At 48.8% G+C, this 24,698-nt stretch overlaps 1 protein-coding gene across 8 annotated transcripts in view; it reads right to left on the bottom strand.

Moving 5' to 3' along the window:
- Positions 1-24,698, bottom strand: part of TRAF3IP1 (TRAF3 interacting protein 1) — a 60,449-nt gene that overhangs the window by 14,837 nt on the left and 20,914 nt on the right. For 7 of the 8 annotated variants that reach the window (XM_061412814.1, XM_061412816.1, XM_061412822.1 and 4 more), the window contains 6 exons: positions 23,316-23,336; positions 22,185-22,269; positions 21,711-21,794; positions 19,633-19,756; positions 19,403-19,439; positions 16,759-16,835 (listed from right to left, as the gene is read on the bottom strand). In XM_061412814.1, the coding sequence (XP_061268798.1) occupies positions 16,759-16,835; positions 19,403-19,439; positions 19,633-19,756; positions 21,711-21,794; positions 22,185-22,269; positions 23,316-23,336 (428 nt within the window). The remainder of the gene's footprint in view (positions 1-16,758; positions 16,836-19,402; positions 19,440-19,632; positions 19,757-21,710; positions 21,795-22,184; positions 22,270-23,315; positions 23,337-24,698) is intronic. The other variant, XM_061412820.1, reaches the window with a different exon arrangement.

The following is a 24,698-nucleotide window of genomic DNA, read 5'->3' as shown; positions in this document are numbered from 1 at the left end:
AAGTTTCAGAATAACCACAAAGCAAAAACCTACAGTAGATACACAAAGGATAAAGAGAAGAGAACCAAGGCATAACACTGTGGAAAGACAGGAATTCAAGGCACGCAATAAAGATAAGAAAAAAGGAACACGGGAACCATAAAAAGTCAGAAAAACAGCAGGGCGGCGTTAGTCAGCACTTCATTGTTGTCCAGTTGCTCAGTCCTGTCCAACTCTTTCAGACCCCGTGGAAAGCAGCACACCAGGCTTCCCTGTCCTTCACCATCTCCCAGAGCTTGCTCAAACTCACGTCCGTTGAATCCGTGACACCATCCAACCATCTCATCCTCTGTCGTCCCCTTCTCCTCCTGCCCTCAATCTTTCCCAGCATCAGGGTCTTTCCAATGAGTCAGCTCTTTGCATCAGGTGGCCAAAGGATTGGAGTTTCAGCTTCAATATCAGTCCTTTCAATGAATATTCAGGACTGATTTCCTTTAGGATTGACTGGCTGGATCTCCTTGCAGTCCAAGGGACTCTCAAGAGTCTTCTCCAGCACCACAGTTTGAAAGCATTATTCTTCGGCACTCAGCCTTATGATCCAACTCTCACATCCACACATGACTACCGGAAAAACCACAGCTTTGACTATACACATATTTGTTGGCCAAGTGATGTCTCTGCTTTTTAATATGCTTTCTAGGTTGGTCATAGCTCTTCTTCTAAGGAGCAAGCGCCTTTTAATTTCGTGACTGAGGTCTGCATCCACAGTGATCTTGGAGCTCAAGAAAATAAAGTCTGTCACTGTTTCCCCTTCTGTTTGTCATGAAGTGATGGGACCAGATGCCATGATCTTAGTTTTTTGAATTCTGAGTTTTAAGCCAGCTTTTTCACTCTCCTCTTAGCTTCATCAAGAGGCTCTTTAATTCCTCTTCACTTTCTGCCATAAAGGTGGTGTCATCTGCATACCTGAGGTTATTGATATTTCTCCTGGCAATCTTGATTCCAGCTTGTGGTTCATCCAGCCAGGCATTTGGCATGATGTACTCTGCATATAAGTTAAATAAGCAGGGTGACGATATACACCCTTGATGAACTCCTTTCTCAATTTGGAACCAGTCCATTGTTCCATGTCTGGTTCTAACTATTGCTTCTTGACCTGCATACAGGTTTCTCAGGAGGCAGGTAAGGTGGGCTGCTGATATTCCCGTCTCTTAAAGAACTTTCCACAGTTTGTTGTGATCCACACAAAGGCTTTGGCATAATCAATAGATTCTCCTGCTTTTTCTATGATCCAACAGATGTTGGCAATTTGATCCCTGGTTCCTGTGTCTTTTCTAAACCCAGCCTGTACATCTGCAAGTTCTAGGTTCATGTACTGTTGAAGCCTGGCTTGAAAGATTTTAAGCATTACCTTGCTAGTATGTGAAATGAGTACAATTGTGCAGTAGTTTGAACTGTCTTTGGCATTGCCCTTCTTTGGGACTGACTTACCCAGTGGCCCAGACGGTAAAGCATCTGCCTACAATGTGGGAGATCCGGGCTCAATCCCTGGTTCAGGAATATCCCCTGGAGAAGGAAATGGCAACTCACTCCAGTACTCTTGCCTGGGAAATCCCATGGATGGAGGAGCATGGTAGACTACAGTCCGTGGGGTCACAAAGAGTTGGACACGACTTAGCGACTTCACTTCCTTTCTTTTCTTTGGGACTGGAATGAAAATTGATCTTTTCCAGTCCTGCGGCCACTGCTGAGTTTTCCAAATTTGCTGGCATATTGAGAGCAGCATTTTAACAGCATCATCTTATAGGATTTGAAATGCACAATTATTCTACATGTAGATGGATTAAATTTCCCAATCTAAAAGACAAGAGAAAGACAAGTCCTGTATGGTAGGGGGTGAGGGGAGAGGGAACTGGAGGCACCAAATTCCAGTTATTAGACAAATAAATACTGGAACGTGCTGTTCAGTGAGGACTACAGTGAACAGTGTACGTCATATATGACAGCTGTTAGCAGAGTAGACCCTAAGAGTTCTCAACAACAGGAAAAGATTTCCTTCTTTTTTTCTATCTATATGAGATGATGGATGTTAGCTAACCTGTTCTGGCAATTATATCAGTATATTTAAGTCAAGTCATTATGCTGTACACCTTAAAAGTACACAGTGCTACATGTCAATTATATCTCAGTAAACTGGGGGCGGGGAAAGGCAGAGAGTGGGTGGGAGAGATAAAGCAGGACTCAAGTATCTGCTGCCTACAAGAGATTCACTTCATCTGTAAAGACATACAGAGGCTCAAAGTGAAGGGACAGAAAAAGATATTCCACAAAAATAGAAACCAAAGGAGAGCAGGGGTATCTATACTTTTGGCAGACCGAATAGACTTTAAGCCAGTAACTGCAACAAGCGACCAAAATGGCCAGTATATAATGACATACGGCATACAAGTGGTCAACTCCTCAAGGGATTACAGCAACCACATACATATGCTCCCAACGCTGGAGCACCCAGATACAGTAAGAAAACGCTAATAGGAGGGGGGGAAGGCAAACTCCTGGGCTCCAAGCTGCCCATCTGGCCTAGAAGTTCCATGGAGACAGAATTCTGGAAACCTGCCAAGCCTCCTACTGAGCCCTGCCATCGAGGCAAGAAAAGCCATGGCCCAAAATTTTATAAAGAGGACAGATGACTCCAGGAGTACCCTCAGATAACCAGACCAGAGGTGCCAGGCGGAGGAAACTGGAATTGAGCACGCAGAGGAATTTAAATCTAGAGAAGACATTCCCAGGAGGGCCGTGCTTTCCATCCATGACATCTCCACAGCAACAGTGCCCACATTTAAAGAGGCGACTGATAAATCCTCAAGGACAAAGTCACTAACATCCCTTTACGCCATTTTCTTTACATCTCAGGTTCCCTTAGCCTCTTTACAATCCTGTATTTGCTATTTAGATTTCTCAGGAGCTCAGAGATTAAAAAGGTATGTGCAGGCATTTCTTGTAAAAAATAAAAAAATACTGTTAGGATGCTGTCACCTTGGGCAAGCGGGGAGAGCCCTGGGGTAAGCGTATAAGGGTGGAGGGGCTGGGCTCATGCAAGCCACGGCCCACAGATCACAGCCCTTCCCCCACCCCCGACACAGCAAGCTGGGCAGACACACCCCCCGCACGTCAGCAGGAGGAAGGCGCCGTGCAGGGACACACAGCGCACGCAGGGCGCAGGCCGGGTGCAGCGCAGGCGGGGGTGCAGCGCACGCGGGGTGCAGCGCAGGCGGGGTGCGCACTGTTGGTTAGGATTAGGCTTTTAGGTCTCCTCAAGCGCGTAGCTCCCAGCTCCGCCCCACATGAGCCAGGTCCAGGAGGAGGGGGCAGTGGAGGGCTCCTTCCTCCCCAAGCGTGAAGGCCCCGGGCCTTCTGAGCCCTTGTGGCAGGTACCGGAAGCACAGTTTAAGCAGCCCCACCTCACGCCCCCAGGGGCGAGTGACCACCTGGAGCAGAAGCTCAAAGGTACCGTCGTGTTCCCGGCTGTGCCTCCGAATCACCTGGGAATGTTTCAATCAAAGGTATCGTCGTGTTCCCAGCTGTACCTCTGAATCAGCTGAGAATGTTTCAAACACATCCACCCCGGCATCCTGGCCAAAGACCGACCCGTGGGTCTGGGGCAGACCCAGCACCAGTATCTAACAAACTCTCTCTGGATGGGTCTCATGCACAGACTGCTCTGAGCAGATGCACCTTAAGTAAATTTCAAAGGATACAAGGTTCTGAAGTTCACGTGCTTTATGATTTACAATTGCCTCCCATGATACAGGCAGTGGCAGCGAATGAACCTAAGTTTAAAAATACACTTTAAAAGTATTTTTCTCTCTCCCCAATCATGGCTGGCAACACGCATTAGGATTATTAAATTATTTTGCTTTTCCTTTCCATCCCTCTCTTAACTAGCAGAATCCGCCATTTTAAATTCTTCTAAAATATTTATCATTTTTTCTATTGAGCCTATTGCTCCCATCTTTTCTTACAAGTTTGGCTCCAGTTTCATTTTTATATATTTGTACTTCTAAATTCAGACCACAGCTCCAAAGATATCAGATAAAACAATCACAGCCAAATTAACCATTAATCCCAAAAGGCCATTACTGGGCAACGGGAACCCAGTGGATTTCCTGGTTGGCATGTGAGCTGGAGAAGAATTAAGACCTGTAATTGGAAGCAGCCAGAATATCAGAGATCTCAGCAGTAAATGAACGTCACAGAATTAGCAATGAACATAAGGAGTGTGCCCAAGGACAGGAAGAGCAAAGGACATTCAAATACAGGAAGTGGGGTCCCACAAACCCCTGAGGCAGGAGCGTGGGTGTAGACATCATGGTGAGGTTGGGCTCAAGCTGGGACTCATTATTAGTTGTGCCTCCAGCAACCAAAAGTCAACCCAAAGATACACCCTAGAATTCGACAAGTCTTACCTTACAGTTCCTGCATTCTTCATGGCGACTGATGTCAGGAAGAGAATAGTCAGGCCAGAGACTGGTGGGTGATGGCTGCATGGAGGACCAGTGTAGCCAGCAGACAGGCAACGCCCCTCTGAAGAGGGGACATGTGGGCAGGGACCCGATTGGGGGCTTTCTATTGACAGGTCCTGATATGGCCCACCAGGCTGGGATCGCCTTCAGATAGCCGCAGCCAAGGCCACCTGCACAAATCCGGGGAGGAGGAGGCCCCTACAGTACCCTCCAGACCACCGCCCCGCCTGCCTCCCACGGACAAAACTCAAGCAAGCACAGAGGGACAGACCTCAGCTCTGGGACATCACTGAGAGCCCTGGGGCAGCTGTCCCAGAGTTCCTCCTGGGGCTTCCCGGGGTAGGGGCGGCGAGCTGAGCCCCGTGTATGGGAGGAGCACAGACACTCCAGGTTAATTTCACTGGAACACAGATATAAATTTCCATTTGAAAATATCAGTAAAGTGAATATAGTTTTGTAGGCGACAGATAATTATCTATGAGCAAGCAAAGACACGACTGAACAATAAAGCAAAGATCATTTTAGAAATGTAAGAACTGCTCAACATCAGGAACTCTATTGATATGTGATCATCTCAACAGCTGCCAAAAGATATCTGATAACAGTTAGCATCCATTTCTGATGAGACACCTAGAGCAGTGGCCAGGATGTGGCATGGGATGAATGAAGTGGCTGATGAACGAATGAACACTGACTTTTAAAACCAGATAACTTATCATCATAAAACAAGTTAACATTAAGGTTAAAAAGAGGCTAAGTAAAAACCAGTAACTGTAGGAATCAAGGTCAAGGTCAAGAAGCTACAGTTAGAACCAGACATGGAACAACGGACTGATTCCAAATTGGGAAAGGAGTACGTCAAGGCTGTATAGTGTCAGCCTGCTTATTTAACTTCTATGCAGAGTACATCACGTGAAATGCGGGGCTGGGTGAAGCACAAGCTGGAATCAAGATTGCCGGGAGAAATATCAGTAACCTCAGATATGCAGATGACACCACTTTTATGGCAGAAAACAAAGAGGAAATAAAGAGCCTCTTGATGAAGGTGAAAGAGGAGCGTGAAAAAGCTAGCTTAAAACTCAACATTCAAAAAACTAAAATCAAGGCATCCAGTTCCATCACTTCACAGCAAAGAGGTGGGGAAACAATGGAAACGGACAGACTTTATTTTCTTGGGCTCCAAAATCACTGTGAACAGAGACTGCAGTCACGAAATTAACAGATGTTTGCTCCTTGGAAGAAAAGCAATGTCAAACCTAGACAGTGTATTAAAAAGCAGGGACATCACTTTGCCTACAAAGGTCCGTATAGACAAAGCTATGGTTTTCCCAGCAGTCATGTGTGGATGTGAGAGCTGGACAATAAAAAAGGCTGAGCACCAAAAAATTGATGCCTTCAAATTGTGGCACTGGCAAAGACTCGAGAGTCCCTTGGAATGCAAGGAGAGCAAACCAGTCAATCCTAAAAGAAATCAACCCTGAATATGCTTTTGGAAGGAATACTTTGTCCACCTGATGTGAAGAGCCAACACATTGGAAAAGACCCAAAAGATGCTGGGAAAGATTGAAGGCAAGAGGAGAAGGGGACGACAGAGGATGAGATGTTTGGATGACATCACCGACTCGATGGACGTGAGTTTAGAAGCCCCAGGAGTTGGTGATGGACAGGGAAGCCTGGTGTGCTGCAGTCCGTGGGGTCACAGAGAGTCAGACACGACTGAGCGACTGAACAACAACAAAAACAAGGGCAACAAGGGTCCAGCTTAATTTAAAGCAACAACAGAATAAACCCAACGAACAGAGGCAGGAGATAAAGAAAACTGGGGGGCTCAGTGAGAAGGAGAACGAAGAGACAAGCTGGTGCTTTAAGAGACTGACGGACAAATTTCTGGAGAAACAGAGAAGCACAAGCAAGTAGTACTACTAACTTTAAAAGAAGAACAAAACCAAACTACAAACAAAGCAGACATTTAAACGGATTCTATCAAAAGCTTCTTTGCAATAAGCTTGATAATTTAAAAGAAATAACCAGAACTGACTGTGCAGAGAAGGCACCCATGCAGGGACGGTCTAGTCCAGGAGTGACCGGGAGCCCACCCGCAGGGGAGCGGCCACCCTGGTGTTCCAATGACGGTCACTGGAGCCCAGATGGGTGAAGCCACATAGCCAGGGGTAACAGCAGCAATGGGAGATGGGTAACACAAAAGGGGGATTCACGTTATGGGTTCATCTATGAAGGACAATGAGAGCCAGGTTTCACATTGTTGGAGAAGGGAAATGAAAATACAGAAAGGGGAAAAGCTGGCGTGCGCACACACACACACGAGGAATAAACCCTGCCGTGTGTGTACACATTAACACTCATACACACTTCTCATCTGTGGCTCTGACCAATGAGAGGGCCTGAGAGAAGAAACACTTGAAAAGCAGTGAGCACCCCTAGGGAGCAGACCGTGGTTTCTAAATACCATCCTCCACTGAAAGGAACCAGGAGGAAACGGCTCACGCCAGGGCTGGGACAGCACAGGAAAAGCCTATGACGTTCTGGTGGGCCAGAGAGTAAGGAAGGGCTCCAGGAACAACACGGGCAGAATGAAGGGGCACAGGAGCCTATCTGAAGGAGCCCCACTGGCCGAATCAGAGGCAATTTGAGTGTAAAAATAATGATAGAATAAAGTCGGAAACCGTGGTGAGCCCACAGTGACATAAAGAATCAAACTGAAAATTAGTGAAGAACGGGATACCTACCTATGGGGTTGGGAAGTACCTCCCCACCGTGCAGCATGAATTACAGAAGAACGGGATACCTACCTATGGGGTTGGGAAGTACCTCCCCACCATGCAGCATGAATTACAGAGAGTAACGGGGCAGTGGAGAAGACACCCAAGGGCGCAGCAGCCGTAACGGGACAGATGAGACACGTGCCACGTGACGGGACACGGCGAGAAGAGCAGGCCTCCCTTCTGGGCAGTCCCCACCCAGGATGGCCACGATGCTGAGGAGGTGTCCCCTCACTTCCTGGGCAGGGTGGGGTGGTCCTGCTGCAGGGATGGAGAATGGCCCTGTTCAGAGAAACTGTTCAGGAACGTTATCTGGGGGTGATACCTGCAATCTGTTCTCAGAGTACAGAATTTCTTTGTCCCTTATATGCAACTTTTCTCCAAGTGCGAGAGTCCTGTGACGCTCACTGTGGCCCACACAGGCGCGTGTTCGGGGTCTGGCACACTAACAGAAGCCCACCAGCTCTGGGACCTGGTGATCACGGCCACCACTTCCAGGACGGGCTTCGCAGAAGGCCTTCCTTCCCTGGAACCCAAGCCGGCTTCACTGCCCCGGGGGCTAGAGGTGAAGCCGAGACTCACCAGAGGACCAGTGCGGGAGTGGGGCAGGGGTCCCGAGCGGGAGGACCACGACACACGCTCCTTTCTCACACGACACTCCCCCGTCGGTCGTCTCTGAAGCATCTGAAAGTTCTCAACAGCGCCCCTCACAACCTTAAATGGTTGACCTGCTTCTAAATCTGCTTTTCTTCACAAGTAGCTTTTAAAATTGTTTAAAAGCCATTTGCTTTGCTTTACTCGGCTGTTACTATTACAATATAATCATCCATCATTTTTCACTGCAAATGACCCTACTTGTAGCACAATCAAGCTTTTTAAAGCTACCGAGAAACCCAAACTATTAATATGTGGAAATTACTCCTGAGTACCAAAACCTAACAAATAAACCTTTTATAACACGTATGGAGTATACTTGAAAGAGTCTTAAGACACAGTGTATTTTATTTGTAAATAATTTATAAATAGCAACGTCTAAAATAAACACATTGCTGCTTTAACATCTTTTCTCTCTTTAAGGGATTTAAGAATATTCTCTGAAATTTATAGCTTACGTAGAGCAAAGCCCTGACATTACACAAGCCCTCCACTAAGTGGCCGTCCGTCTTGGCCTCTGTGACAACAGGAAGACGGAAAGGCTTTATCAGTCATCAAAGGGTTCCACCTGGTGGGAGGGGTCTTTGGCCAGAAGGAACGTTCTGGAGACTTTGATCAGAAAACCTTGATAGTGCTGCAATATGAAAAATTGTACACGCACTGCTGCTATAAAGTAAGAAATTGAAGCATTTTAATGCCAAGCCTTTTTAGTTTTCCTTGACTCTGAAACATCCCTGTGACCTGGACCCCGGAGACAAAGCCAGAGCTGCACGCTTGGGCCATACTCTATCTCAGTCCCTCCAAGACAGCCATTCCACCCGGATTACATAAAAAACTCGGGAAAACCTAACTCGTGCATCCAGGTCTGTTTCCTCCAGCAACAGCGCTTCCCAGGGAGCTGCTTTGTTTTCAAGTCAGAAGGAACGATAAAGAGATGGGGCCAGAAAACTAAAAGTGTTTCTCACCTAAAACAGTAACCACAGATTAGGCATGTTTTAGGGAGGACAAAAATAACTAAGAATAAGAATAGCTGCCGGGAAATACACCTTTTTGTTTCAAGGGAAGATGAGTAATTACAGGACCTCGGGATTCAAACGGCTCTAGAGGGAACGAGTGGCTCTGCTTCATGCACGCAGCACAGGCCCTGCCCCTGCAGGGCGGGCGGCTTCTGGTGAGCCTGGGATGGGTCCCCAGGCCGCACACAAGCTCTGCCCAGGAGGGGCTGGGAGAGCTGGCACCTGGGCCTGGGGCGGGAGACCTCGGCCAAGGACACAGTCACCCAGACCAAGTCCCTCAGCAGTGCGGGCTCCCCGGGCATTTGGGGATGGGTTCAGGGCCCCCGTACACACCTCAAAGTCTTCAGACGCTCAAGTCCCTTATATAAAACGTGAAAGTATTTGCATAACCTAGCACATCCCCTCATATACTTTAAATCACCTCTATGCTATGCTATGCTAAGTCACTTCAGTCGTGTCCGACTCTGTGCGACCCCATAGACGGCAGCCCACCAGGCTCCCCCGTCCCTGGGATTCTCCAGGCAAGAACACTGGAGTGGGTTGCCATTTCCTTCTCCAGTGCATGAAAGTGAAAAGTGAAAGTGAAGTCGCTCAGTCGTGTCCGACTCTTAGCGACCCCAAGGACTGCAGCCTAACAGGCTCCTCCATCCATGGGATTTTCCAAGCAAGAGTACTGGAGTGGGGTGCCTAAATCACCTCTAGATTATTTATAATACTGAATTATAAATACGGTATTTATAATACCAAATACAGGCTATTCCCATGGTCCAGGCCTATCCTGTATTATATTATTTACTGCTAAATCCCATTCAGAGGAATAAAGGACTTAAATTTTACTGACCCAGGTTGTTTGTTTTCTTCTAAAAGCATGTCATGGTTTTGGCAGGAAGAGACATCATATTTCAGATGACCTTAGAAAGAAGTGAAGTTGCTCGTTTGTGTCTGACTCTTTGCAACCCCATGGACTGTAGCCTACCAGCCTCCTCCACCCATGGGATTTCCCAGGCAAGAATACTGGAGTGGGTCGCCATTCCCTTCTCCAGGGGATCTTCCCGACCCAGGGATTGAACCCAGGTCTCTCCCATTGTAGGCAGACGCTTTACCATCTGAGCCACCAGGGAAGCCCTGGAATACAGTGCAAATGCTACATAAACAGTTGCCAGCACCGCAAATTTAAGTTTTGCTTTTTGGAACTTTCTGGAATCACTTCTCCCTCCAGATATCTTCCGTCTGAGGCTGGCTGGATCCCTGGGTTCGGAACCCACGGGTGCAGAGGGCCCAGTGCATGTGGTCTGTGGTCCTGGGCGGGGCTCTGAGCGCAGTGCTGAGATTACGGGACATGTGCGGGACCACGGCTCTGCCTCTGTCACCCCCGACCCGCAGAGACGCCCGCCCGCGAGGCTGCCCCGTGCTGCGCCGCAGGGACCAGCGGGCCGGCCCAGGCAGGAGGAGGAAACTCCAGGAGATGGTAAAGGACAGGGAAGCCTGGTGCCCTGCAGTTCATGGGCTTGTAAAGAGTCGGACACGACTCAGCCACTGAGCAACAACAAATCATTTCTGTGGTCTATAATATAACCAAGGCATATATCTGTAAATATTCTGAAGCAATACTGTTGATGATTTTGTGGTGACAATTCAATTTTATATCCAAAATCCAGACTCTCCAGCCTGTGTAGTAGAAAACATAAAACTATCAGCTTATTTCTAAATAAATAAATACAAAAGCCCTATAACTCTTCATGATTAAAATGAATTTCAGTGGTTTCCCAGTTCAGCTATTAAAAGTCTCATCAGTCTACACATATTGCAGCACATGTCCCTTTTATCTCTATCACAGCAATTTAAATGGGAACAATATTCCTAGTATAAGAACATCCAATAAGACCAGGACCATAAACTTCCAAACGAAAAACACGTCTGTCAGGTACAGAACTTCAGTTAGCGAGGATGTGGAACCGCATTTTCCTAACAGGGTTACGGAATTTGTAATGAAATTGCACCATCTAGCCACCAAAGTAAGAAATGACTATTTCAGATCTACTCAGATCACCAAAGCAAGAGAGAGTATGACCTGAACCCCTGACTTCTGTGTAAGAGTTTAGGTGATTACTGTTAGCTATATTCTGTTTATTACCGTTAAAATGTAACATGTTTGTGATATGGTCATTTTATCCATCAAGAGCCATTTCACGATACGAGAGGTTCTCAAATTCCCGGACAAGAGCTTCTTGGAGACAGTCACCCACAATCTGTACTGACAGGTGGGTGTTACACGGGCCCTTATGACTGCTTTCCTTCAGAAGGGCACCAAAACAACATCTGGAGGTCCATTTCGGCACACACGCAGGTTCTGGTCTGTGGGGACGGATGACTTCTAGCAGCCCCAGTACAGCACGTGGTTTATGCGACCAAGAAGATGAAGAGAACCCACCAAAACTTTAAATAAATGAAGAGAAGGAAATCTACAAAGAGAAGGAGACTCTCTGAGCCTATTTCAATATAAAGAATTTAAATGAAAAAGAAAGCAGCTGAAGTTTACAGTCACAGAACAGATATAAAATGAAAAAAAAAAAAAAATAGCACCCAAGAGAAAATTCTATAAAAGGAGACTGAGAAATTAGGAGTGAGAAATCTTTAAACAGTGCTTTAGAGTGAGTGAGTCTTTGACACGGCTGTTATTACTCCAAAGCATCTTCATTTATAAAGCTTGAAAAGCAAGCACTTTTAAAGCATAAAAAACACTGTAGTAAAACTGCTTTTCTAGCTGTTTTTTCAAAAGCTTCATAAATTTGAAGGAAAAAAAATGCTTGGCATGAGCCAATATCTTTCTATTAACAAAGTTTATATTTCCTCTTGAAAAGAGAGCAAGTAAGTCCGGATGAGGAGAAAAATGCTCAAAGCAATCCGACTCACATATTTATTCCATAATGTATTCCTCAAGTCCATTAGCACAATAAGAAAGGGCTTTTCTTCCAACACAACTTCAAAGACAGGCTGGAGAGATGCCCAGATTACAAATATGTATTTCCTTAGCATTGGAAAAAAACACTCCCTCCAAAAAAGTACAAAGTACCGAAACTCAGGGCACACTACAAGCTATGTGAGAGCAGAGAAAACACTATTTGAATTTTTGAATGAGCTGGAAAAGATAAACAATTAATATTATGATTAATACATATAAATCAAGAGTGACCACAGGTAGATATGGCCTACAAATAGACAGTCTTTCAATTGCCTCTCCATGAAATCCACAGTGTACGCTGAAGTGTGGACCGACCCCAAAGAGAAAAAGAAGACATACTCTACAGCCATGAAAGCAACATTTATAATAACCGACCACAAACTAGGCCACAAAGAAAGTCTCCATTCCAAATAATCAACATCACAGAAACCACATTCTTTGAAAATACGGTAATACTAGATATTGGGAAATTTAAAAAATAAACTTAAATAAAAAAACGTCTGTGTTTAAAAGCTAAAAACCAAACTCCCAAATAGCTCATGTGCTAAAGAAGAAATAACAACCAACTACTTTATACTAAAATTCAAGGAGTTTTTAGTATTTAAAAAATTTTAATTTAAGGATAAAACATGCTTAAAGGGAGATGTATAGTCTTAAATATATTTGTTGAAGATGACGAAGACTAAAAACAAATGAGTTAAGTGTCTTTTACTCAAGAGGCTAGAAAAAGTAAACACCTGAAGAAATTAAGAGGAAGAAGAGAGTAGAAATCAGTGAAAGGAAAACAGAAGTCAGTACCTACAGAACCTAAAGCTAATTCTTTGCTACAGTGTCTCTTTCAATAGTTTTTTCAAAGTCTTATCAAAGCAAAAAAAACACAAAATTTTTGGAAAGAAGAACTATAACTATAGACCAATTTCTTAAATCACAAAGTATCTTGAAGCATCTTTTTGCCATGACTTTGTAAAATGGGCATGAAATAAGCAATTTCCTAGAGAAACACTGTGGAAGGGACTCCTGGCTGGCTCCTGTGCCTGCTCACCCTTCTTTTCTTCTTTTAGTGGGGTTTTGGTTTATTTGTTGTTAATTGAGGTAGAGTAGTACTGATCTCCCTTCTTAATAGCAAAGCTTCCTGCCCTGTGAGCAGCCCACATGTGGTAGATGTGCCAGTTCCAGAACCCTCAGCCCTTAGCCAGGCAGGCGGCCTCCACCATTTAACCCAAGTGCCCTGCAAAACTGTCATTTTCTGCCCATGCCAGGCAGTGAGAAAATCTGGCAAGTTTTGGTCTGTATGATGGAACCTCTGTATAATGGAACCTCTCATTGCTAGCTAAGCACATGGATGCCTGGAATTAAGGGGTCACTTCACAGACCCCTTACCAACGAAGATCTGACCAAATATAATGAAAGCTGAAGTGGTGCACATTATTCCACTAAATAGTCTAAAGGATTAGTTTGAGAGAACAGAAAAGCTAGCAACTCAGAGGCTCCAATACTAAGAAAACAGCGAGAAGAGAAGGAACTAGCAGTGGAGTGACTGAACCAACATCAGAGGGTTGACGTGAGGACCACAGCAATGAACACAAAGTGGCCCTAGCACAGAGGAAGCGACGGCAAATGCGAATTTATATTAATAAAAAGAAACAAAAAGATTCAGTTGCACAGCCCTCTGATCGGCCAGGAAAAATTGCTAAGTATGACAATTTAACAAATGATGCTGAAACATCTGGTTACCATATGCAAAAATAAATAAGCTTCAATCCATACCTTGCATTCTATACAAAAATCAACTCAAAATATAAAACCTAAACTATAAAATCTCCAGAAAATATAAGAAGAAACCTCTGTGATCGAGGGTTTGGCAAGACTTCTGGGATACAACACCAACGTTCAACTGCTTTAAAACTTTAAACTTCTGCTGTTTGAAAGACACTTTTAAGGGAAGGAAAAAACAAGCCCTGGACTAGAAGAAAACATTTATGCACTGTATCTGATAAGAGTCTTATGTCCAGAATATATGAAGGATTCTCAGAACTCAACAGTAAGAATACAACCAGCCTAACTTTCAAAGGGGCAAAAAAAAATGTGGACACTTTACCAAAGAAGATATAAGAATGGAAAATAAGCAAAGAAAAGATATTTAATATCATCAGCAACTAAGAAAATGCAAATCAAAACCACAAGACATTTTTAGAAACTGACTGTATCAAGTGCTGATGAGGACGTGGAGGAACTGGAACTCAACTGCTGGTCAGAAGGTAAGTGGTGCAACCACTCTGGAAAACAGCCTGGCAGTTTTTTTTAAACACTGAACACACATTTACCACACAACCCAGCAGTCCCCTCGTAACTGTTTACCCAGCTGGACGAAGGTACTTGTCCACACAGACTTGTCCACAGCAGCTTTATCTGGAATCATCCCAAACTAGAAGCAACCCAAATGCTCCCCGGTTGATAAAAGGGTAAGCACAGCACAGTTCATCCATTCGGCGGTGAGAGAAGTGAGGTGTCGACACACACTGCGACATGGACACGCTGCAGAATAATCGTGGCCAGTAAAAGGAACCAGACCCAATAAAGAGTGTATGCCAAATGAGTCCATTCACATACAATTCTGGGAAATCAAACTAAACTACAGCAACAGAAGGAAGGTGAACGGTTGCTGGGGATGGCGGGGTGGAGGGAGGAAACGGGTGACGGAGGACACAGGCCACTTCTGAGGGCCGTGGGCATGTTCATTATCGGCTCTGGCCGCAGAGATGTGTGAAAACAGGGACTTTCATTCCACTGAGAGAACAAGTCAGCAAAGCCTCCATGGAGCCTGGTGAAACTGAAGCCCTGCCCGTGTTCTGGCAGAGAGATTCCAGTTCTGGCACTGCCTCGAGAGTGGGGGCGGGGGACGCAAACCACAGGCCGAGGCCAGGTCCTGCTGTTGTGATACAGCTTTATGGGGACGCAGACACGCCGTCACGCACCAGTGTCTACGCAACAGCTGCCTGTGGAGGCATCAGCAGAGCTGAGAAGCTGTGGCAGACACCGTGTGGCTCTCAAGCCTCAAGTATTTACTGTCTGGCCTTTTACAGAAAACATCTGCTGATCACTGCTGGAGACCAACACTGGCTCTTATGTGCCAGGACACACGCAAAGGAGCCCACGGAAGCGCCCTGCACAACAGTGAAAGGCTGGAAAACCCGAAGTGCCCATCAGTGAAGGAACTGATTACTAACAAACACTGGAATACCATTCATCAATTAAAATGAATAAACTAGACCTACAGGCATCAAAACGGGCAGGGTCTCAGAAACTCCAAGCTGAAGAAAGCTGCAAACAACAAGCTGAGGTTCCAAACCCACAGGAAGGAGGCATCACACCGAATCCATCTTAGTGGCTGCCCTAGTGAGAACAGGACTGAAGCAAGCCCAGAAAGGACTTCAGCTTTTCCTACACATTTTCATTTATTTTTATAAAATCTAATTAAGATATTTTAGAAGTTAAATAAATGTAAATGTGACGTCTATAACATACCAAAGAAGAAAAAGCAGAAAAACTTGCTGGGTTTTCCCACCCGACTATAATACACATCATCCCCAACTTTATTTTTTTTTTTTTTTTTTTCACCCCCAACTTTAAAAACGCTCACTAACTATACTTTTCAAAGCAGCGAATGTTCACCGAACAAAGGAATTTTTTCCCTTTTATCTTCGGAAGGCAAGAGACCTACCCATCTGAAATTTACTTTCAGAGGAAACCGAAACACAGGCCTAGTGTGCTTTGCATAAAAACAAAGAGCTATAAAATTTAAACCAACTGAAGCTTCAAAGGTTACCTACAGTAACAGCCTGAGGCACACACTGGAGGTTTCCGACAGGTCTGCACAAACACTGCCGGGACAGCGGACAGCTCTGCAGGCTCACGAGAAGGACGACAACCCAGGGAAAGTCCACAGCGACAGACCGCAGACGGCAGAAAGGGCTTTTCCCCTGTGAGAAGAGCGGGCAACCGCGCTCTCCTCCTGTTACTGGTGCGAGGGGCTCCCTCTAACGGGGGGTTTCAGCCCTACAGGTCTCCTTGCAGCTGCTTCAGGCCAGATCTTCGTGACAAACCAGGATATATTAAGCAGAATTATCTAAAATAAATAACCGTTAATCCAACTAGAAGGAAAGAGAAACGGCTGCGTGAGTGTCTGCATATAAACTTACTGGATTATTGGCTCCTGACAAAGCTAAGAAACCCAGAAACTTACGTTAAAAAACCCCAGAAGTGAAGATTTATTCTTATTTTTTGAGGCGTTAAGATGGAAAGCTCTTGGTGGCATCTGAGGCTCACCACCTGGGCTGCAGGTATTCACCCCGCGTCACGCGCCCCAGGGCAGGGGCTGGAGGGAGGGAGGCAGGGGTCCTAACAGAGCCAAGCCATACACCTGGAAGGGAGGCAGCTGGGAGACCAGACACAGACGGCACGCGTGCTCAAGTCAGATCTGAAAACTTCCCAGACTCCCGCTCTGTCACCAGCTGGGGTCGCGCGGATGGATAGCCTGCCTGCCCCCACTGTGCAGGGAGAAGGGGCGTGCCGGGCAGGAAGGGGTCGGCACGGGGTCAGCGCAGGCCGAGGGAGGCCACCACCCCACCCAGGACGGGACTAGACGTGGGTGCAGAGGAGCGACATTAGGCCCCCAGAGCCCCGCGTCATCTCTCCTGCCAACTGGGGGGCAGCGGGGGGAGGCTTGTAAACATGTCCACTGACGTCACCGATAGTCACAGGATCTAAAGGGTGCACCTAGTCTTTGAAGGCAAATGTGTGAAACAGAGGCTAAATGCCAGTGTGTACAGAAGTCATTTCGTTACCTTCTCTCCAGGTCTGGATGACTGCTGCAACTTCTCATAATCTTTCTTAGTCTCCAGAATTTTTTTGACAAGTCCTCCTGTTGGAAATCAGTGGTTTAATGTTAAAGCAGTTCTCTGCCCTAAGGAGCCAGCTTACTCTAAGTGCGGGTGGGGTGAGGAGGAATGAATGCTAAGATTCTTTCTCTTTCTATACTGAAACAGCTTCAAATACTCTTTACAAGATAAAAAAGCAAAGCGACTCTTTCAGCCTGTTTTAGACTAAGTACTAATATTTCTTTATATTGGAGAAAGAGCATCAACTCTTTTTTTATTATTTTTTTAAAAAAGGATTAGTCATGAGATAAATACCATATGAAAAATCATTTGAATATACCTTGTTTGGCACGTTTGACCTTGGAACCATGTGACTATTTTACATTAATAAACCAAAATTAAATCAAAAATTTTAAACCCTAAAGATCGAAAGCAAAAGAAAACTATAAACGTAGCAGTATCATATCGGTATGTATAACCTAACAGAGAAGAGTTATTTTACCACTTAAAAACAGAGCCATTGGCTGTGCTCCCTAAGGGGGCGGCTACTAAGAACCAGAAGGCAATCAGATCTGCCAGGAACACCCTGACGTGTCCTCAGTAGGCACACGGGTGTTAGCCACTGCTGCTGTCTGTGCTCAGTCGCTCAGTCATGTCCGACTCTCAGCGACCCCGTGGACTGTAGCCCGCCAGGTCCCTCTGTCCATGGGATTCTCCAGGCAAGAATACTGGGTTCCTCTGTCCATGGGATTCTCCAGGCAAGAATACTGGGTTCCTCTGTCCATGGGATTCTCCAGGCAAGAACACTGGGTTCCTCTGTCCATGGGATTCTCCAGGCAAGAACACGGGAGGGGGCTGCCATTCCCCACTCCGGTTAACCACTGGCAGTGCAGTTGAAAATCGCTGAGTGTGTGAAACACAGGATAAAGAAACACACGGCTGCAAGTGTTGGGAGCCAGAATTGCTGGCACGAGCAGAGATGTTCACGGACAAATCAAAGAACTTGGGGAAAACATAAATCATAAGTCTAAAGTGAAAATACCTACATGAACTCAGGATTTGACTTTCTTAGGGAAAAGTAAGAAAACCCCTAGATGCAATAACCAACCCAAAAGTGACGTGCGACCAGGCTTCTTGGAGATACGGGGCAGGAAGGAAGTACACAAAAGAGCCTAAAACCTTGTCCCACCAGAAACCAGGAAGCCTCAGAGTCTACTGGGCAAACACGGGCAGAGGACACGGAGAAAACTTAGGTGGACTGAAGCAAAACGCATCAAGCGCGTTAAAGCCGTGACGTCAGAACGACATCAAAACCACCATCACCACCAGCACAGCCCTCATCAGTCAGCGCTCAAGGTGCCAGGAGACAAATGCCCTGTGAGGAAAACCCATCAATAAAGGGGGAGCGTGGAGCAGCAAACACCAGGGGAGGGAAAGCCTGACAAGGTGGAGTCGCCAACCAAAATGTGCTGGGGGGTGGGGACAAGAAGGCCACCCCCCACAACCCCCACGGAGTAACAGAGTGAGACCCACGTCTGGGCACAGAGACAGCAGGCGTGACCAAGACCCAACACCACCACCACCGCCTGCTCTCGTCCAAGCAAACCGAATCTGACCAGGTCTCTAGAACCCATTCATAGGAACAGAGGAACGTGAGAAAAAAAACCCACGACGACGGTGGGTAACAAGCAGCACCCAACCGTGAGGAACCTTAAAGGACAAGCAACCGGCCTCTTCAGCAGATAAATCACAAGTGGGATGGGGTGGGAGGGGGATCCTACAGAGAGAATTCAGAGTTAGATCAGTCAGCTGTAAACACAGGGACCTTACCTGGATTCTGACTCAAAGAACTAGGAAACAAACACAAAACAACTGGGGAAAAACAAGCACTAGATGATATAAAAGGCAGGAATGACTGCTTTTTATAGGCAATAATAGAAATATGGGCATTATTCTTAAAAAAAAAAAACACACACACACTTACAGCAGAAATGATGCTCTCCAGGACCTGAAAAGTGTGGGGAGTGGGGGGTCACCTTGGGTGGAGACGGAGGTAAGACAAGACGACCGCTCACTGCAAGAGCTGCATGCTAGCCCAGGGTCACCAGACTACTCTCTCAGCCTTCACAAACGTTTCAACTAAAAGAAGACACTGTGGGGACCTGCCTCGTGGTGCAGGGGCGAAGACGCTGCACTCCCAACACAGGGAGCAGGGGTTCAATCCCCGATGGGGCACTAAGATCCCATTTGCCTCGTGGTGTGGCCGGCAAAAAAAAAAGACGACGCTGCTTGGGAAGAAAACAGTATTACGGAACTGTCGATCTGGAGGGGACCTCAGGAGTCCTCCAATCCCATGGTCTAACCGTGTGGGTAAGAAGGGATGTCATCTCCACAGCTGCCCACTGCTGACCTCCAGGTCCTGCCCCCACCCCCAGTGGCTTCCATCGTCCCCAGGATGAACCACACACCAAGGAGGCATCGGTGCCCACGGCATCCTCTTTACTGCTACTCAGACCCCTGGGCAAACCGCGGCAGACCAAGCTCACGTCACCAGGCCCTTTCAGAGCACAGAGGGCACACCCCGGGGCACGCGCAGCGGCCCACGACTCACCGTGCTTCTCGTCTTCCTCCAGTTCCACCGCCTGGGCCTGAGTGGGAGAGAAAACAGAGAAAACGGAGGCTCAGGCTTGCTGAGATCCCAAGACCATGCCCGCGTGGATCTCATCAGGGGAGGGACCGGGTTAAAGAGGGCGGAAAACTAACTGAAACTTCAGAGAAGAACTCTGTGCACACAGATCTCAGGGCGGGAGGACTCGGCCCGGCGTGTGGCGCTTCACCCACCATTTCGAGCTCTGACATCTCGGGGAGCTGCGGGGCGGCTTCCACCACAAACTGATCATCATCCTCGTTGTCAGAGTTCTGCGACTCGGTGATCACGTTGGACACGGTTTTACCGCTCCCCGTCCTAAACGAAGAGAAATTGGGTTCCGTTAGAAACCTTCTCCCAACCACGCGCCCCCATCAACCCCAGGCGTCTGGAACTGTGTGCCCAGTCCTCCCCAAGTCTCCCCCCCGGCCCCATCCTCCCCCCTGTGCCCTGGGGAGCCAGGCCTCCCGAGCCCTCAGGCAGCCGCTGACCCCCTCCAGGCCTCCGCTCTGGCCCCATCCTCCCCGCTGTGCCCTGGGGAGCCGGGCCTCCCGAGCCCTCCAGCACCGCTGCCTCCAGGCCTCCACTCTCCAGGTGCAGGCGAGGGTGTGGTTTTCCCTGTGCTTTCCCTGGCTTTTAGCTACGCTCCCTGAAATCGGCCAGCTCTAAATTTCGTGTTGTCTGAGCTTCTCTGACAACAGATGAATGTTGTCTGTCATTTGACAGAGGATGAGATGGCTGGATGGCATCACCAATTCAACGGACATGAGTTTGAGCAAGCTCTGGGAGTTAGTGACAGACAGGGAAGCCTGGCGTGCTGCTATCCATGGGGTTGCAAAGAGTTGGACAGGATGAGCGACTGAACAGAACGGACTGAGCTTCTCTGAGAACCAGCGCTCTCGCCCTCGACCCCAGCCCTGATGGTCCTCACCAGCCAGCCCCAGGGCTCACGCTGTGCTCCGGGCTGCTACCTTAACTCTGGGGGGTTCCCAGTGCTAGAAAGGCCCCGCCTAGTCGCTGGTCTCTGGGGCCCCCACATGCTCCCGCATCCCTCTCTCAGCCACAGGCCTACGGCGGGACCTGGTCACTGCCGCGGACAGCAGACGCTCAGCCCCGAATCCAAGCCCCTGCTCTGTGACCACCCCACCCCACCCCAGAGTCTTCCCATCTCTGGCTGGAGAACAGTCCACTCGAGGCTGACTGGACCCTTCACCTCGTGCCCTGGGGGCGCCCGTGAACACACCCTGCCTCTCCTCGCTCTGCGGGCCTCTGGGGTGGGCGGCCTGTCCTCTGTAGGAGGCTCAGCAGCACCCTGGCCCTGCGCCCAGCTGGACGCCGGGCGCCTTGTCTCCACATACGCCCCAGTCCCGATGCCACAAAAAGTCCCCAGGGGCGGCCCCAAACGAGGACCTCGGCCCTGGTCCAGTCTGGGCACCAGGCCCTCCTCTCTTTCCTCTGAGCCCTGAGCTTCCATCCCCAGACTCACCATCAGCTCAGGAGAAAGACAAAGAGCCAGGAGCTCACCACCCAGGACCTCACCCACCCACCAGCCCCTGCTCCGTGAGGCCAGTCCCTCCACACGCCCGCCGTTCCCCCAACAGCCCGCCCCCAACCCACACCACCCAGCCTCCCGTCTCCCCTCCCAACTGGACCATCCCCACCACCAGAGAAACTCGCTGCTTGTCTCACCTTGAAAACAGGACTCTCTAACTTCTCTCAGGCCTTCCCCCCACCACCTGCTGCCTCATTCCTCGCTTCCCTGGCCAACAAGGCTTAGAAGACACACCACGCCGCCTCCAGGCCCTGCCTCCCAACCCGGCTGGAGCCCCTCCGGCCAGCCCGTTCTCCTTCTCCTGCTCCTTCGCTGTGATGTTTTGTGCTGTGTCCACACTGGATCCACAGGGAGATCCGTAACATTTACGAAGCCCTGCGTGTGGCCTGTCTTTATACTGCTCACGACTTTGTATCTTTTGTTTCTAATTTTTGTGCAATTAAGCCTTTAAATTCTTTTATCCCATTCCCCCGCCGACCCCTGACTGTTTTTATGCTCAGAAAATCCTCTTATCTGGAGATGGAAGGCATACACTTTCCCCGTAGTGGCAAAGACGTGATTGCAGAGCACGAACCCCTGTGTGGAGGCGGTCTGGCCCGTGCTTAGAGGTCAGGGCCCCCCAGGTGCTGCGCCCCCGCCAGCCCCCCCCAACCCCCGTGCTGGGGAAGCCCCTCCCCCACACCCGGTGCCGAGACAGCGGCGTGGCTGCCCGGGGCCTACCTGTCCGTGGTCAGCGCCTCCACACTCTCCTGCCGTCGGACCCGGGGAGGCGCGGGCCGTGCGCTCCCGGGCCGAGGTATCCTCCTGAAAAGAGACACAGAACACTTGGGCGTTTCAGCGGACGGAGGAACACCAACGCTAATGCCAACCTCCAGGCCACCCTCAGCCTGCCGCTTAGGACACGGTCTGCAGGACACTAAGAGCGTCCCACTAACCTGACAAGTCTAAGGCACCCACCTCCTCATCTCGTTAAGGTAACAAGAGGTACACACAACTACCAGGAGTCAAGCCCGTGACGGACGCAGCCGTGAGCACGAGCCTCGCTCAGGCTCCGAGACGCTCCACAGCGGTCAGGCGCGCCTCAGGTACCAGGACACTAAGCGGGCTTCGCTTTCTCTGAACAAACCGTGGAGCTCAAGCAGCACACGAGCTGGGGCAGCACGGAGAGGCGGGGGCGGGACCGGGCGCACGGACCTGACCGCCGCGGGGGGCTCGCCGGGCGGCTCGGGGTTCTCGGGCGCCTCGCTCTTCTCCTGGCCGGGAGCTCCAATGTCTCCTTCTGGACGGGCGGCCGGCCCATCAGCAAGTTCACAAAAGGGGAAAAAAAAAAAAACAACAAGTAAACGTGTGAAGAGACAGCCATCAAAACAATGACAAACATGAATGAAAATCTTCTCATCATTCTGATGAAATTAAAACAGACGCTTGGCATCTAAATCTGGGGGAGGTGTGGGGACACGGGCAGACTCGAAATACAACTGGGTCAACTTCTCAAGAAATCGGAATTCAGCAGGTAGGTGCGTCAAGTCAGCAGTTTAACTGAAAGGAAAACACAGGCCAAGGACAGAAGCAGACACACACGTGTAAACACGCACGCGTCGAGATGCTCAGGCATCGCTCGCCGCAGGGACAGACACTGGGAGACGGGGAACTGTGGTTTGGCCCCGCGTCACACGCTCGTATGAAACGTCATCGTGTTAATACACGCGTCATCAACAGCGAGCTGCGCTCAGTCGTGTCCTACTCTCTGTGACCCCATGGACGGCAGCCCGCCAGGCTCCTCTGTCCACGGGATTCTCCAGGCACAGACAGTGGACTGGGTAATGCATCTAATAATTACATAGCATAGATGGGGGTCTAGAAGGAGATTCATTCAAGTTACGAGCACTGGGATTACCAGTGCTTTTCATTTTCTTCATATTATTCTGCATTTTTAAAGTTTTTTTTTTTTTTGGCTCTGTACCATAATATTTTTATAATCTGAATAAAGTTGTGTTCATTTTGATAAAGATTTAATCAGTAAACAGTAAACCCAAACTATTAAGACAATTAAATTTACCCTACTATTTAAAGTGAAAGTGCTTAATATGTTAGAAAATAGTAAAACCAGAATTTGATTATTGGAAATATAATTTATACTCAAGAAAAAATTCCTGAAATGCATTCTTTTAAAACATAAAAAGTTAAATCTTAATTGGTGGCTATGTTTCCTTAAGCTGCTTTCACTAACACAGCGTATAAAGCATAAATCCGAGAGCGCACGTTAGTATCTGTACACACGGACACAATTTACACCAAACAGATTTACTTAAGGCCATTACTTACCTGCATCGCTAGGACAGTCACCTAAAAAAAGAAGCACATCAGAGAATCAATTTCTGTCAGGAAACTTCAGTATATTTAATGATCAGAACAGGATTTGAGAAAAATATATTAGTAATAACTTTGGATGTCCATTAGGAGAAAAATGGTCATTTCCTCATAGTCTTTTTTCCAGCTTCCTAATGCCACTGTTTTATTTTTAGAGAGAGACAGACAAACAAAACCATGAATCATAATATGTCATAACTTGAAAACAGGAGATAGGAATGAGGAGAAAGCATATCAGTCACAGAGACGGGTGACGGGCACAGAGGCGGGAGGTGACAGAGCCAGGCGCAGGCAAACGGGCCCGTGTCACGTAAGTCGGCCGCGGGTGTCTTTCCATCGGGGCGTCTGCCCCCAGCAGCCCGCCTCGGCACTTGGCACCCGGGACTTTTCCTTCAAGTGCCACGCGATGGGGACAAACGTGACGGCCGAGGACACAACCAAGGAGGGAAGCGCCGTAGGGTGGGTGGACCCAGGACAGCCCCTGTGCTACACTCTTACAACGCACGAACACGTGCGCAGAAGAGCCAAAGCTCCCTGGATGCAGGACAAGAACAGACGCCCCCAGGGATGGCCAGGTGACCCGGAGGACACACGCTTAAACGTGGGGAAGGCCAGACCACAAAAGCGGCCTGTGGACACCAAGGTCAGAGCCACAGACACGCTGCCCCAAAGGGGCCGGCTCTGGGGGTGCAGGGGCCCGGCCTTGGGCCTTGGACACCTGCCTCCCAGAGGCCAGCCCTGCAGAGGGCAGTCTGGAAGACGGGGCCGCCGGAGAGGACGCACTGGGTGTTAGGGAAGAGACTGCGAGAGCTGCCTTGCCCCCAAGGCCCAGACACCACGGCCCCGGGCCTTCTTCAGAGCCATAAGGGGCTGTGGGCCTCGGGGGGCTCCGAGGGCAGCAGAGTCCCGAGCTGATCCCGGGCACTGCACACACAGAGCGGCCTGCCCCCAGCACAGCTCGGCGCCCTGCCTCACAGACGCCCCTGGCCCTGGGCTTCGCCTGCACCACCCAGCCTCCATCCCCAACGCCCAGGCCAAGGCCCCCTCTGCCTTCCTCCCTCATCCCTGGCCAGCCCCCCACCGCCGGGCTCCCAGCGCCAGTCAAGGCCACCAGCCCCGCCTTCGGGCGCATCGCCCGGGCATCCACACGCCTCCAGGCAACCCCACTGCTCTGTCCCTCCCCATCGCCCCACAGCTGGGGCCAGTCTGGCCTCTGGACCACGCGCTACACTTCCCACACGATCTGAGCATCCTGAAGCCACTCACCCCTAAAAACGGCATCAGCGTCCTGTCTCCAAATTCGCAATAAGGCCACTGGCCCCAGCTTCCGCCCCCTAC

The sequence above is a fragment of the Bos javanicus genome, chromosome 3 (genome assembly GCF_032452875.1).
Source record: "Bos javanicus breed banteng chromosome 3, ARS-OSU_banteng_1.0, whole genome shotgun sequence".
Lineage (NCBI taxonomy): Eukaryota > Metazoa > Chordata > Mammalia > Artiodactyla > Bovidae > Bos > Bos javanicus.
This window is presented reverse-complemented; position numbering and strand designations above follow the sequence as displayed.